Source organism: Panthera uncia, chromosome B1 (assembly GCF_023721935.1).
Source record: "Panthera uncia isolate 11264 chromosome B1, Puncia_PCG_1.0, whole genome shotgun sequence".
In the NCBI taxonomy this organism is placed as follows: domain Eukaryota; kingdom Metazoa; phylum Chordata; class Mammalia; order Carnivora; family Felidae; genus Panthera; species Panthera uncia.
Window position 1 is genome coordinate 185,040,606 of NC_064811.1, and position 15,488 is coordinate 185,056,093.

General features: G+C 40.9%; 1 protein-coding gene across 10 annotated transcripts in view; it reads right to left on the reverse strand.

Annotated features, from left to right (window-relative positions):
* The window catches only part of SNX25 (sorting nexin 25), a 135,281-nt gene that overhangs the window by 74,517 nt on the left and 45,276 nt on the right, over positions 1 to 15,488 (reverse strand). For 9 of the 10 annotated variants that reach the window (XR_007458188.1, XR_007458187.1, XR_007458189.1 and 6 more), the window contains exons 4-5: positions 13,206 to 13,378; positions 11,890 to 12,076 (exon numbers count right to left, since the gene is read on the reverse strand). Coding sequence is in view for 7 of the 10 variants with exons in the window: in XM_049632530.1 (XP_049488487.1) it covers positions 11,890 to 12,076; positions 13,206 to 13,378 (360 nt within the window). In the remaining 3 variants the exon portion in view is untranslated. Of the gene's footprint in view, positions 1 to 4,560; positions 4,669 to 11,889; positions 12,077 to 13,205; positions 13,379 to 15,488 lie in introns of all 10 variants that reach the window. The other variant, XM_049632537.1, reaches the window with a different exon arrangement.

Below are 15,488 nucleotides of genomic sequence, written 5' to 3' on the forward strand. Positions count from 1 at the left end.
GGGGGCACCTGGGTGGCTCAGTCGGTTGAGCGTCCGACTTCGGCTCAGGGCATGATCTCGCGGTCCGTGAGTTCGAGCCCCGCATCGGGCTCTGTGCTAACAGCTCAGAGCCTGGAGCCTGTTTCAGATTCTGTGTCTCCTTCTCTCTCTGACCCTCCCCCATTCATGCTCTGTCTCTCTCTGTCTCAAAAATAAAAATTAAAAAAAAAAAAAAACGTTAAAAAAAAAAATAGTCTCTTACGGTTTGGCTCCCTCCCTCTCTAACTTTTTTTTCCCCTTCCCCTCCCCCATGGACCTCTGTTAAGTTTCTCAGGATCCACATAAGAGTGGAACCATATGGTATCTGTCTTTCTCTGTATGACTTATTTCACTTAGCATCACACTCTCCAGTTCCATCCATGTCGCTACAAAAGGCCCTATTTCATTCTTTGTCACTGCCAGGTAGTTTTTCAAGTTGCCACAGGCTACTCTGTCCTAGGCTAGGGATAATGTTTTCATTGAGAGGGACTTCAGTTAAAGCATTTGAGAAGAAATAAAGGCATGGTGATTTCAGCAGCTACGCTGAAGCTGTTTCCCAGCTTGGTGTATCAGAGTAGTTAAGCACACAAGCTCCAGCACTAGGTGGCCTGGGTTCAAATCCTGCTTCCGACACTTACTGCGTCACCCTGAAGAAATTACTTACGCTTTCTCTCAAAAGTCCTCATTTGTAAAAAGAAAAATAACTGTATTTTTCCTCATAGAAAAGAAGATTGATGAAGATTAAATGAGATAACACCTTTAAAATATTTGGGATAGTGCCTCACCCACAGTGAGAGTTCAACAAATATTAACCCTTACTGCCACTGGTTGACTCTTTAGACACACAGTATTTAAGGAGATGAGGTATGTGAATGTTTGTAAAATACATATAAAAAAATTTTTGAGTAGCCTTACTTTTTTCATGATTATGTGTCTCAGCCTCATCAACTTAAGGCCACCAAGGGTCACTGAAGCCCAACAAAATCAGGCTTACTGACTCATTTCAATAAGCAAGAAGAACCATGGGATGTCTCCCCAAACAGAGGAAAAGACGGGTTCTCTGGGATTCTGGGGGAAGCGTGGAGTGTCTATGAAATTGAAATGAAGCAGCATGGTGACAGGTTCAAAGCAGAATGACTTAAATCATCACCTTCACATAGACCCAAGGCCCCTTTTCCCTGGAGACTACAAAGTTATGATAAACAAGCAATGGTTAGTCTAGTAAACCCTTATCTGCAGCTGTAAAGCTGAGTTACAAATGAGGGTGCTTCTCTGTGTCAAAGTGACTGAAACCCTCCAGGCAAGAATAGGAAGTGTCACTCTTACAGATATAATTTCAAATGGTGACGTCTGAGACTTGAGAGAGCCAAGTTTCTCAGTGAGTCAGAAAGCGGGAGTCAGAGAAGGTTATCATCATGACATTTTTTACAGCCACTGTGTATACTTGGAAAAAAATATTGCTCCCTGTGAACTCTGTAGCTGGCTTTAGTATCTGTTATTCCAACGTGATAAATGGCTGGGCAGATTTTACTTCCTCAGTCTGAGCCCATTTTTACTTTCTCCAAAGTAACCTTTATCCATTGAAGAAAATGAGAAAATACACAAAGCACGACATTCAACATCAATCACAATTAACATCTGGTATGTACTTATAGACTTCTATTCAAACATTTTTTTTGTTTTATAAGACTAGATTTATGCTATAAAAAGCCTTAGAGACTTTTCATTTTGTCAATTCATACTATCTTCCAAACCTATTAAATACTCTGATACGACACCATTGTCATGTGGCGACCCATCGTACGGATGTGTCCACAGTTTTTTAACCCGACACTAATTGTCAAGCATTTTAGTCACTTCAAGGTTTTCTCTATTTTAAATAAAATTACAAGAGACATTCTTAGAGAAATCTTTTCACACGTTCGTGATTATTTCCTGAAGATAAATTCTTATGATGAATAATAACTATCAAAAAGAATGCACATTTTGCGACCTGCTTTTCATATTGTAAAACTGTGTTACAGAGAGGCAAGAATTCATACTCCTACCAGCAGGACATGAAGTTGTTTGTTTTTCTACATCCCTGCCAACACCAGGTGTCAAATTTTTAATCTTCACCAATATCGCGAACAAAGAAAAATATCTCAATTTCGTTTTTATGTCTTAGTGCTACTGAGGATAACAAGGCTCTGAGCTCTTTTCACTAGGTGTGTTTAACGGTGTAGAGCAGGGCATGCCAGGGACTGGAGCACAAGCAGGGGACATGTTTTCAGTCAGGACTCAGAGGAGTAAGAGGCGCTTTCCACTAATGGGGCTTTTAAACCTGCTTTCCACTTTACTAGTGTGTAGAAGGCAGCGGATTACGCGGAAAGACTAGGCATGCTTCCTAACCTTCTTCCATTTGTGACACACGTGGCAAATGATAGGATTTGAACAGAACACCGAGGCAATCAGCCATCCCAGGCCCTACCCAGACACCTGGAGGGCTGAGGACACCTTTATCTTCACATGCCTATACATGCGTCACACCAGTTAGAAAGTTCTGGACCACAGCAGCCTGAGGTATCCCAAACTTACATAAACACACATCCACGATTCATGTTATGTGTACAGAAAATAACCTGGAAATCTCTATGCCAAGTTATTAACAGTTGTCATCTGTTTGCAATGTGACTTCTATTTTCTTCTTCTCGTATAAATTGTCCTAAAATAACAGGTTACCATACATTCATTTCCTAGTTCCCCGAAGTCTATGGAAATTACATGTTACAAAAAGCAAGCAAAGCTATGTCACCACTGACCAGCTGGTGTCTTTCAGTTAACCTGAGGAAAGCCAAAATTTTTCTCTCTGCTACCTGTATCTGGTTTTTACTAGTGTTCCTCGTATCTTGATATTAGCTATTAATGTCACCATAAAGTAGTTATAGACCCACGTATAGCACCACTGCAGTCCATTCTCAATTTCTAAATAAAGCATTTTCATTCAGAATGTTTACTGAATATCATCCTAAGTTGTCTAGTTTTTTTTTTTTTAAGTTTTTATTTATTTTGAGAGAGATGGAGACAGCATGAGTGGGGTGTGGGGGGACAGAGAGAGAGAGAGAGGGAGAGAGAGAATCCCAAGTAGGCTCTGCACTGTCTGCGTAGGGCCCCATAGAGGGCTCGAACTGACGAAACTGTGAGATCATGACCTGAGCCAAAACCAAGAGGCAGACACTCAAATGACTGAGCCACCCGGGCGCCCCTTAAGTTGCCTAATTTTATGTTCTGTATTGAAAATGACTTACTGACTTATACACTTTAAGTTTTTCTGAAATAAGACACTGTGTTGCCTCTTCTGATGCATTAACCCTATTGAAGTGACCATCGGAGAATTCTGTTGCCTTCTCCTGATCACTGTATCTTTAGGTCTTATTGGGAGCCTAGCATGTCCTGAGAACTGTGCTGAGGCATTATGTGCATTATCTCATTTAATTATCACAACCGTCTTAGGAAATAGGAACTATTTCCTCCATCTCACAGTTAAAACTGAGGCTCAGAGTGTACAGGACTCCTCAGGGCCATGCAGCCTATAAGCAGAAAAGCCAGGTGCAGACCAGGTCTGTGAGACCCAGGCCTGTCTGACTCGAGCCCATGTTTGAGGGTACAGTCCACTTCAGATGCTGGATTGGTCGCTGTAGGTTGACTTCTTGTGTTGTTAAAATCATCTTCCTCTAGAAGAACTGTGAGTCTGTCTACTGCAGGGTCATCAGAGACAGAACTTGTGTGGCCTCCACCCAGCGCTGTGCTGGAGACGGCTCACGAGGCTCGTGTTGGCTCACGAGAGCCGCCTGTTAACTTTTCAGGAATTAAAGTCTACCATGTTTAAAATTACACAAACTGGCAATTAAATTATACTTTCTTTATTTTCTTTTATTTTTTTTGAAAGTGTACTTATTTATTCAAGCAATCTCTACACCCAATGTGGGGCTCAAAATCATGACCCCAAGATCAAGAGTCATGTGCTCTTCTGACTGAGCCAGCCAGGAGCCCCTAATTTACACTTTTTAAAAAGGTAAAAGTACTTAAAACTCATCATTTCCTAACAATTTCATTTTCCTATAATCTGTGTTCAAGGTTATTTACACGGATTGTACGAGCATGGTGGACACACTATGTATAAAATGGCGTGCGACTGCAAATCTCTTCCCGAGGACGTCACGCTTAGTGATTCACACCACAGAAACCAGCAAATGCTCCCCGTCAGGGTTTCTTACTCCTCCCGGCAAAAGCCAGTTATTAACAATTACCGGCACACCACTTCTACACTCTTTGCTACCATTCCTTAAACGTACCTTGGGAATCATAAATTTCTTTTCTGTTGAGTAGGGACCGAGCGCCACAACTTTTGTTTATTTGAAAGAAAAGAGCACTACTCATTCACCCCACCGTCACCTCTTGATGTTTCGTTCTAAGTAGAAGAGGCTCCATCCCTGGCCTCCCTGCACCTCTCCCTCACCCCCTCTTTTATGCCCTAGAGAGGGAAGAGGTCTTTAATCTGACCACAGAGGAGGAGGAACTGGCCACGTGAAGCACAGCCCTTCTGTTCTCCTTCCTCTTAAGAGCAGGTGTTCTCTGCCTCCAACGGCAGCCAGCAAGTAGACTCGGCACCTGCCAGAAAGAGGGGGAAGGAGGGAGAATCAGGGACAAAGCCAGGTGGGAAAGAATGTCTGATTCTGAGACTCAGTTTTGGAGAGTCACTGTTTGCATATATAAACTACACTCTCCATCATCTATCAGTAATAAGAGCACACTTTTTGGCCTTCATTTGGCTTATTTCTTGGACCTAGAGTGGTTCAGACCTCAGGATGGAGACAGGAACATTGCTATTTATTAGGCACCCTCAAACCCCCAAATAAAACACTGCATTCTAGTGGGCCACAAGTAATTGATCAGTGTTCATGATGAAATTAAATCTATTTGCAATCCTTGGTCTAATGACTGTAACAACAACAACAGTAGCACCTAACAATTAGAAATATGCAGATCCTGGGCTAAATGCTTCACATAAACTAACTCATGGTCCTCGCTGTCATTCATAAAGCAGATACACCTTACCCACAGTGCCAGTGTTGCCCCAATTATAAGCGCATCATGAATTCTTTAATTTCAGAGAGATCAGAAACTTCCTCGTACCAAAATTTCCTTTTCTTGTATCAAATTTTCCATCGCTGTCAATCTTCCCTCCCAAATGAAGATATTTTATTTTCTGATATGTTTAACTCCCACCTCCCTGCCCTCTGCTATTTCTCAGACACCAACGGAAGGAATCATATTCTGCAGTCAGTGTACTTTTACTTTTTATAAAACTGAGAGATCTTTTTGAACGTTTTCCATCAGCAGCCTTGGGTTTTAATGCATTTTTTAAAACTAAATTTATATTCATTTATTCTTTTCATAAAAATCTGCCAAGTTCCTCTTTGTTTTACACTTCGTGACTTCTCATCTCCTTGTCCACGCACACTAACCTTTGCTTCGCAGTTTATATTTGCTTAACTGATTTCTGACACGGTGTAGCAGTTTGAAGGTATGCTTGATTTCTTTTTCCATGTTCCTCTGTAACATAAGCCAATTTTACTGCTCAAGAATCACGATAAATCTTCAGAATCACTGTTCAAAACACTATTCAAACAATTTAAATTCTTCTACTCAGAAGCATGTGATTTTAAGAATTTTAATATTTTTAGTGTATTATCTTCACGTGCAAATGCACCTAAACTAATTCGGAGATGAAAATCTATCCCCTTAATATTTGAAGAAAAACTATTTAGCAAACTCCCTCAGTAACCCACTCCACTGTTCGTTATGATCTCTAAAATTAGTCTATTATGCACATCACCTCTTGCTTTACCCTAGTAAAACAGAAAACACATCAATCTCGGTCCACACTCAATAAAAGGTTTCCTTCATTTCTCCAAGTTAAATAATACTTAGCCTTTTTAATTTTAAACCTTTCATTATTAGAATTTCTTCCCTACTATTTTTAGATTCGCCATGTTGCTCTTTAAATAAAGGGTCAGAAATGAATCCAGAACTGAAAAATCTAATGAAGACTGGCCTGGCAGCAAATGAAATTACAGCGGTCATAGGCTGCTCTGATTTTCTTCATTACTTCTGTTTCTCTGGCAGTCTATCACCATCTCACTAACAAATGATGGTACTTCTGATGGGACTGTTCTCTGCGCAAGGACTAGTGCCTGAAAAGGCTCCTAGACAGAAAAGAATTATCTCCACACTTGTGGGAAACCCCACAAGGCTGGGGCCGGGTGTCACTGCTGTCTTTTGCCCACCTGGCTAGTAGGCTACTCACCTTTACATGCGGGATTTTAAGTCAGATAGACCTGAGTTCAAATCCCAGCTGCTACTTATTAGTTAAGTGATCCAAGGCAAGTCACTTTACCTCCTTCAACTATATGATGAGTAGTGGTACTTAATTCACATGGTTGTTACAATGGTCAGATGGTAAGAAGCTGACCCTGTATTTAATGCATATTAGATATTCAATAAATGGCAGCTTCAAAACAAAGAAGTTTTCCCTTCCTTGAGCATGTGCTTGGCATCTCTTTAACTCTGGCAAATGTCCAGTCCAGGAAAGCAGTATTTGTCCAATGTATGCATGGGATGTAGCACTCTCCTGCCTTGCTACAACTGTACAGCATAGAGTACGAGACCAAAAACCATCCCACCACCCAGACGGGCAGTGGGAAATCTGGTCAGTTGTCCTTGAAAATCCTCCATCAACATGACATTCCAATTCCTGGCTCCTGTTTTGTTAGCCGAGTGGATCACTGCTTCTACTAGAAGACCCTGGAAAATTTAAAATGTTATGCCAGTCCAACCACCACATCCTCACTTCAACATCTTGGATGCCAGAAAAGAAGAAAAAGGAAATAGCTACAAAGGACAGTGGAATATCCAGCTGTAATTTTTTTTAAAGCCTGGGTGATTCTAATATATAGTCAAGGTCAAAAACACCTGGTTTAGTGTTCTTGAAGGGAGCATTTCTAGCTCTATAATCTTACTGTAAAAGCAGCTCATGCTGACTCAGAAAAAAACAAACTACCACGGAACTACAAATATCACCATCAAAGTTTTTTTGGTTTGGTTGTTTTTGATGCATTTCAACCCAACAGAGTTTAATGACTTTGCTTCCTTTAGAAAATATGCATCTATCTCCCAAATATGTATGACAAAAAAGCGGATGACTTCATCAACTGCTTAGTCTAAATAAGATACGTTCCCTGCCTTAGGCAGCCGATCTCAAAATCTTACTGAGACCAATGTGAAGACAGTAACCTAAAATGCTAATAAAGTCAGGCAGCAGAGGACTCTAATGGTACAAGAAAAACAACAGAATAGCTCAGACTATGATTGAAAAAAGCAGCTCCATTAGTGTCAGGCAGCTGATGAGCTTCATCGATGCTGGCTTTAGACAGCAGTCCGATAAAAAGCAGTGTTGACTCTCAATAACAGTAAGCAGACCTGAGCCCTGAATAGAGTGCAATTTTTCTATCAGATAAATAAGCAGCCAAGTAGCCAGGTTATTTGTGCAACATCACCTTTTTTGAACAAAAAGATCAACCTCTGCCACTGCAGAGTTGTTCCTGGTCGCCTTTCTAGTGCAGTCTGTGCAAGAAGCAGAGAATACAGGGTAGCCTTTAGGTTACCTTCAGATACAGTGAATGGGGATACTGCCCCTGGATAAAAGATATACCAGTGCCATATCAAACAGAACTGCCAGGCATTTTCTCTTACAGCAAAGTCCAAGGAACTGTCTCATAGTCATAGGTCAGGGCAGGATGCCTCGGGATAATTCAGTATTTTTTTTAACTTCAAGTATACATTTATTTTTTTTTCCAGTCTAGTATTATGAATTTTATTTAATTTTTTAATATGAAATTTATTGTTAAGTTGGTTTCCATACAACACCCAGTGCTCATCCCAACAGGTGCCTTCCTCAATGCCCATCACCCACTTTCCCCTCCCTCCCACCCCCCCATAAACCCCTCTCTTAAAAAGTGAGAATAGGGGCACCTGGGTGGCTCAGTCGGTTAAGTGTCCGACTTCGGCTCAGGTCATGATCTTGTGGTCCGTGAGTTCGAGCCCCGTGTTGGGCTCTGTGCTGACCGCTCAGAGCCTGGAACCTGTTTCAGATTCTGTGTCTCCCTCTCTCTCTGACCCTCCCCCGTTCATACTCTGTCTCTGTCTCAAAAATAAACTTAAAAAATAAATAAGTAAATAAATAAATAGTGAGAATAAACTGAGGGTTAATTCAGCATTTATAAGAGTATTCAGAAAGTAACTCTGGGGGTACCTGGGTGGCTCAGGTTAAGTGTCCAACTTCAACTCAGGTCATGATCTTGCAGTTCATGAGTTTGAGCCCCCCCCCCCCCCCCAACTCCCTGCCCCAGCCCCTGGTTGGGCTCTGTGCTGACAGCTCAGAGCCTGGAGCCTGCTTCAGATTCTGTGTCCCCCTTCTCTCTCTGCCCCTCCCCCACTTATGCACTGTCTCACTTTGTCTCTCAAAAATAAATAAATGTTAAAAAAAAATTTTACAAGAAAGAAAGTAACTCTGGATGTGCATATCTTTCATTGAGAAAAATGCCTTCACAGTATTTCTTCCCCCAGGTTCTTCAGGGGCCAAGCTTGTTGAGGAGGCTATCTATGCTTCAGGATTACCATGATCCCGTAATTTTTGCTGTCTACTCTAAGAATTTTGCAGCCCTTCCAAAGTAAGCCATCAACGTATTTCCCTAGATGTTCATGAGGAACTGAGTTTACCAAGAGACAGAGGGCAGAAAAACAGGTCATTCCAGTTGTGCTCAGTCATTACATAAACGTAACTCAATCTGAGAATGTATTCTTTTTGTTTCTAATAGAATGGGCACTTTAAGAATTTGATTATCTAATCACCAAAGTACCTCCAAGAGTCCTCCCAATGGACTCTGAACTTTGTGGGCAACAGACCCCAGCAGTGAAGTGGACTGCTGTGGAGGGCACAAAAGAGCAGAGGAATATATATGGGATTGGAGTAATGCACAGAAGGAGACCCCTTCCTGGTGTCTTGTACTCTATCACCCCTTGCTGGGGGCAGGTATACAGTGGGGAGAGATGGAGGTAGGAAGAGGTTAAGAATCCACAACATTTTATTTTACTCTATCAAGTCACTGATACTGCTTCTGCAGATGCTCAACAGTACCTCAAAAAGGCATTCTTTAAAATGCAAACAGCCCAAACTGTCCATCAACTGACGGACGAATGAACAAAATGTGGTATATTCACACAATGGAATATTACTCAGCCAACGAAAGAAATGAAGTATTGATACATACCACAACATGGATGACCCTTGAAAATACCATGCTGAACAGAAGAAGCCACGCACAAGAGGCCGCATGTTGCATGATTCCATTTATATGAAATGTCCACAGAGGCAGAAAGTAAATTGGGGGCTGCCAAGGGCTGGGGGCAGGAGCAACGGGCAGTGACTGCTAATGGGCACAGGGTTTCTTTTTAGAATGATGAAAACATTCTGGAATTGGAGGTAATGGTTGCACAGTCTGAATACACTAAAAACCACTGAATCACACACTTTAAAATGGTGAATTTAATGGGTTGTAAACTGCATCTCAAGGTTTAAACAAAAAATAAAAACACTGTTCAGTTCAGCATTTCTACTGCCCCTTAAGCCTCTCAGTGATCAACAGAGGGCCTGCCTCTCAACCACCCAGTGTGTTAGCCTTTAGTACTGCCGTTTTTATGACATCAGGAGAAAGTGGTCTTACGGGAAGAGTGAAGCGCTCATGCCATTTTTGTTTCATCATTATAAAGGGAAAAGGTCAAATCAGGATTTCTAGTGTAATCTTTAGCCGCTCAGGTGAAGGCAGTCCAAAATGCTCCTACTGTGGCAAAAGCAAGCTGTCTCATCATCCTGGGGCTTCTATTTTTTAAAGGTCAATTTTTGCTGAGTTACTTCTTTACCTACTAGATAATGAACTGCCAACATTACGATATCTATGGCATTTCAAATAGTTCTGAGTCTTTGATTAGTACATTTTGAAAATGGTAGACTATTAATTTTAATCAAGATCCATTCATCTTATAATACCAATGGTTGACCGTTTCCAATTATTTTGGAAAAATAATTACTTCTGATTTTAAAAAGTCTTTTGGTACCTTTTTGTTACATGGCTATCTAGGTCAACATGTGTGCAGTGCTGGGACTTTTTTGTTTGGTACACAAAACGGAACACTCATTCATAAGTCTAGAAGTAGAACGAATACTGATTCAGGTAAGTATCTGCCACCATTGGTCCTAGATTGTTATCTTAAACTCCCTTGGGAGTTACCAAATGGTCCACATCTGACTATATTGTGGAAAGACTGCTTGACAGGGAAAAAGTACTTAGGAATGCCATACCTCCACAATTTAGCAACATGAAGTACCATCTGCTCACAAACAATGTCCTAAGAAAAAACTCCCATTTCACAGATGTTGGTCATCACGATACCTTTGTCACACCACAGGCAGTACATCTGGGAACAATAGGTGTAAGAGCACCAGATAGAGGAATACTGGAGTACAGGCTTGAATGGCATCTCCAGCACTTGAGGGGGGGGTTGGTGCACGTGCGCGCACACTTGTGGGTTGGCAATTTTAAGGGGAAGAGGAGGCAACAAGGATGTCCTGTCACTGTGTGCTCTTTCACATTCTATGGAATGACACTTTAAAAGGAGTCAAAGAAAGCCATGGAAAGGATGACCTTTGAGTGGGCATAACCTGTAAACCTCAGGAAACAAATCTGGGATATAGGGCCTTGGGGTCTCTATCAGCTCAAGAGTCACATGATCAAAAAGGAAATTACTTACCAGAAGCAAAACTGATATATCAGAGTTGCCTTTCTTCCCCATGTATTACTGTTTGGGGACACTAAAATAGAGGAGGAACTACAGAAGCCTAGAAAATCCACAAACTACACACTACGATATAATCATACTGTATAGGCACATACCAAAGAAATAAAAAATAAATACACAAAAACACAGTCACCCCTAAGGTATCTCAAATATGGTAAGGAAGACTGAACTCCCTTATAAAAGAGACTCCTGGGGTACATTTGAATCGTATTTTTTCAAAACAATTAGTCAAGAACCCTTGATTCCCAAACCTGGGCCTGCATTTTCTAAGAAAAATGAAAATCAACACAATGTTCTACTATGTAATTTTAAAAACACATCATCTCCTTCCAATGCTTCTCTAAGGTAAGCATCTGCTTATCCGGCTAAGCAGGTCCTCCTACAACAAAACAGCTTTCAATCTATTATAACCTAATTACTCGAAAAACATGATACTTTATTTTTTATTTTTTTTAAATCTTGAGCTTTTTATTTTTTTTATTTTTATTTATTTTTAATTTTTTTTTAATGTTTATTTATTTCTGAGGCAGAGAGAGACAGAGCATGAGTGGGGGAGGGTCAGAGAGAGAGGGAGACACAGAATCAGAAGCAGGCTCCAGGCTCTGAGCTGTCAGCACAGAGCCTGACGCGGGGCTCGAACTCACGGACCCTGAGATCATGGCCTGAGCCGAAGTCGGACGCTCAACCGACTGAGCCACCCAGGCGCCCCGAAAAACATGATACTTTAAAAAACAAAAACAAAAAACTTCCTCTGCTAAAGGAGAAGCTGGATAAATTTAGTGGTCACTGAATCGTGAGATTTACGGGCTTCCTTTATTTCTGCCTCCCTGACAACCACATTTTTTTTTAACCTAACACGGCAGAGGATGATAATTAGTAGCTATTATAACTTGGCTATAATTAAAGGCCAAATACCTTAGTTGCTTCAAGAATTCAACATCAGAGTTGCCGTTAATAAGCTTGATGAACTCTTCATAAGAAGGAGCATAGGTGTAGGCTCTCTTGTGATGTTCATTCATCTGTTCTCTGCGCTCCAGCTGGGCAAGCAGCATCTGGTTGATGTAATCTGGATTACTAAGTAACTCCACTACCGGCTTCAAGACTGCGGGAAGGAGAAGAAAGCACCACTGAAAACGGTACTGTCCTTTGGAGGAATTGTTTTTCCTTTACAGAACTGAAACAACAGTCAGGAAACGTTTTTAAACTACCCGAGTGGGGAACATATGAACAACTCAGATATTCAAAAACACGTGTGCGTGTACAGACAGCCGCCCTTCCCCTTGGATATGCTACCAGCTAGGGCTACAAGCAAGTGGTTGTCTTAACAAAAGGGTTAACTTTAAAGGAAAAATGAAAGAAAGTCATTTGGAACCCAAGTTCCTAACAGAGATATCGAAATTAAGTACGCAGATCTTTTTTTCTTTTATTTCTTTTATAAGGCTCATTATGGGCTTCTGCCAAAAGAGAAAAGTGAACGTGCTCCCAGCTGGTGAAAGCAGACCTCTGGGAAGAGGCCGCTGAAAAGCCAATGATACTACCCCCCAATCCATCCTACCAACTCGCAGTTAAAAAGTTCCCTTTTCTCTGTGGTTGGTATCCACTAACAGCCACAGATCATAAATTAGATACTCCATCAATGCATATCAAAGGCAGTGCTATTTGAGATTTTGAGATAAGAGAAATTTCTCTTAGGTCGCATTTTCTTCCACTTTTCTTATTCTGGCCAAGCATCTCCCTCAATATACTTTCTGTAGTAACTCATTATATTGTGGTACCCTTCCTTTTTTTATTCATTGTAAGTTCACAAAATCATATATAGGCGTTATCAATGAATCTTCTATCTTAAAAGTGTTTTAAGTAAACGCACCCTGGAGTATAGATATTCTTTCATTGCTGTATGTATGACTGGCCTGGATAACTCAAAAGCTATCCCAAATGGATGTTTCCCTGTGAAGGGCATAAGGACGGATTATCCTGTATCAAAATAAACAACAGAATGGACTATGCATTTGGCAACATGTTACATAAAAAACTTGATTATCACGGATGGCCAAAAAATGCCCTCTTTGAGTGGCACTTAAACTTTGAAAATTTGAAAATATTTTAGTTTGCATATTGTCCCACAATATACAAGGTCTGCATAGGTGTATACAAAGGGTTATCACATTAGTATGTAGTTCATTTGTTTACATGATCATCCCATTAGTGATATGAATTATTTATAAAAGTACCTTTTGTTGTGAGAATTTCTGCAAGCATTATACGTAAGCTGAGAGACTGGACATCCTTTGAGGGGAGGAGACAAAACACCAGAACCCTAGAACACATCTGTAGGAACCTCACTTCATCATACGAGTTCCTCAGGGACACATGCAGCACAAAAGGCCTTGGTTGTTCTTCATGTCTAAAAAAAATTAACAAAGAGAGGGAAGAGGAAGGAAAGAAATCTCTGGAAACAATTTGATTATGTCTCATTGAATATCAAATATCTCAAATGGAGAATATATCTGTTTTAATAATGTGTCCACTCCTCAAAAATATCAATAGCCAATAATTTTCCCAATCACAATGCAAACGCATGGGCTGTTGGGATTTAAAACCTTAAGAAGCATCAACAATTATACACGACTCCCAAATCATAGCAACAATCTAGGAAAGTAGGAGTATTTCTTTAACTGGATTATTTTTAAGTCTCCTAGATGTCTTCTTAAATGTGATCTACAGCGTCATTAAAAAAAAACAAAAAGAAAACAACAAAAAGAAAAAAAAGAAAACTAAGAAAACATAAACCAGGGCCACTAGCCAGCGGGCAGCCTTCCTGACTAGGTAATCATGAGATAAAAGTTCTGTGCGTTTTGGGGCGCCTGGGTGGCTCAGTCGGTTGAGCATCCAGCTTTGGCTCAGGTCATGATCTCTTGGTTTGTGGGTTCGAGCCTCGCGTTGGGCTCTGTGCTGAAAGCTCAGAGCCTGGAGCCTGCTTCAGATTCTGTCTCATTCTCTCTCTACACCTCCCCCACTTGTGCTCTGTCTCTGTCTCTCAAAAATAAATTAAAAAAAAAAAAAAAAAAAAAAGTTCTGTGGGTTTTCCTGAGGAAAGGGTCCATGACTTGATGCTACATAATTGGTGGTCAATTGCCTTCTGTGAGGTTCCCAAGTATTTTCTTTAATTTTACTTGAGAGGGAGGCAGGGAGGGAGGGGTTGGAACAGAGTGAGAGAGGGAGAGAGAGGGAGAGAGAGGGAGAGAGAGGGAGAGAGAGGGAGGGAGGGAGGGAGGGAGGGAGGGAGAGAGAGAGAGAGAGAGAGAGAGATTAAGAATCTTAAGCAGGCTCCACACTCAGCACAGAGCCCGACACAGGGCTTGATCCCACAACCCTGGGATCATGACCTGAGCCACAATCAAGAGTCGGACACTCAACTGACTGAGCCACCCAGGCACTCATCCCAAGTATTTTCTAAACAGTCTTGCCACCGTGGTCAAAGGCTTCCCTATGGGTACTGACCTATCTTACCCTAGCACCGTTAATTTGGAGGATCTGAGTGAAGAGGAGTAGAAAGTAGAACTTTCTATGCCTCCTTTTCCCATAGTATCTTGATAGCAGTAGTGACCAAGAAAGACTGGGAAGCTAATTTTCTAATATCTAATACCAGATAAGACATAAAATTTAGGGACTTCTTATAGTAACTAGTGGTCAATCCTGGGGGTGGGGTGGGGGACACTACAGAGGGGGAACAATCATACTGGGCACTGGGTACTAGATAGGAAATGAAACACATGCATATTGGCACCTTTACCACTAGACCTCCTGGGAGTTCACTGCGCTTTCTTTTTCCACTAGAGAATGGAGACTAGTTTCCAAAGTACTCTAAAAAAGAAAGATTTCCTCTTTGTCTTCTACAACAAGAGGTTCAATACAAATATGCAAAGCCAACAAAATAAACAGATTTTAAGAATAAGCCTTTGCATATGTACTGATAGATGTTTACTTTTTAAAAAAGGCATCTTCAAGGGTGCCTGGCTGGCTCAGTTGGTAGAACATGGGAGTCTTGATTTTGGGGTCATGAGTTTGAGCCATTGGCGGTAGAGTTTACCTTAAAAAATAAAAATAATATAATTAAAATGGCATCCTCAATTATTTTAAACTCTATGCTGCCAGCTAATGTTATTTTAATATAGTAAGATCTAGATGCTAGTTTTGTCATGTCAAGCACATTTAAGGGTAAAACTTTACTTTAAAATATGTATTTGGTTAATGATTATTGGGAAAAGCTGGCCCCCCCCCAAAAAAAACTAACAAGAGAGGCTTCTTACTATAATACCAAAATCCCTCTCAAAGTGTATACAATTCCCTCTCTGTTCCAATGGAAGGTAGATCATAAAAAAGAGCCTGGTCCTCAGACTTCTACAAATTCATCTCCCTCCTAAAACTGAGTTACGGAAAACTTTCTGAGTGAGCCAAAGGCCAGACAGCTAGTCAAACAAGCTCGATCTATGGAAAAAGGAGAGGCAAATGCT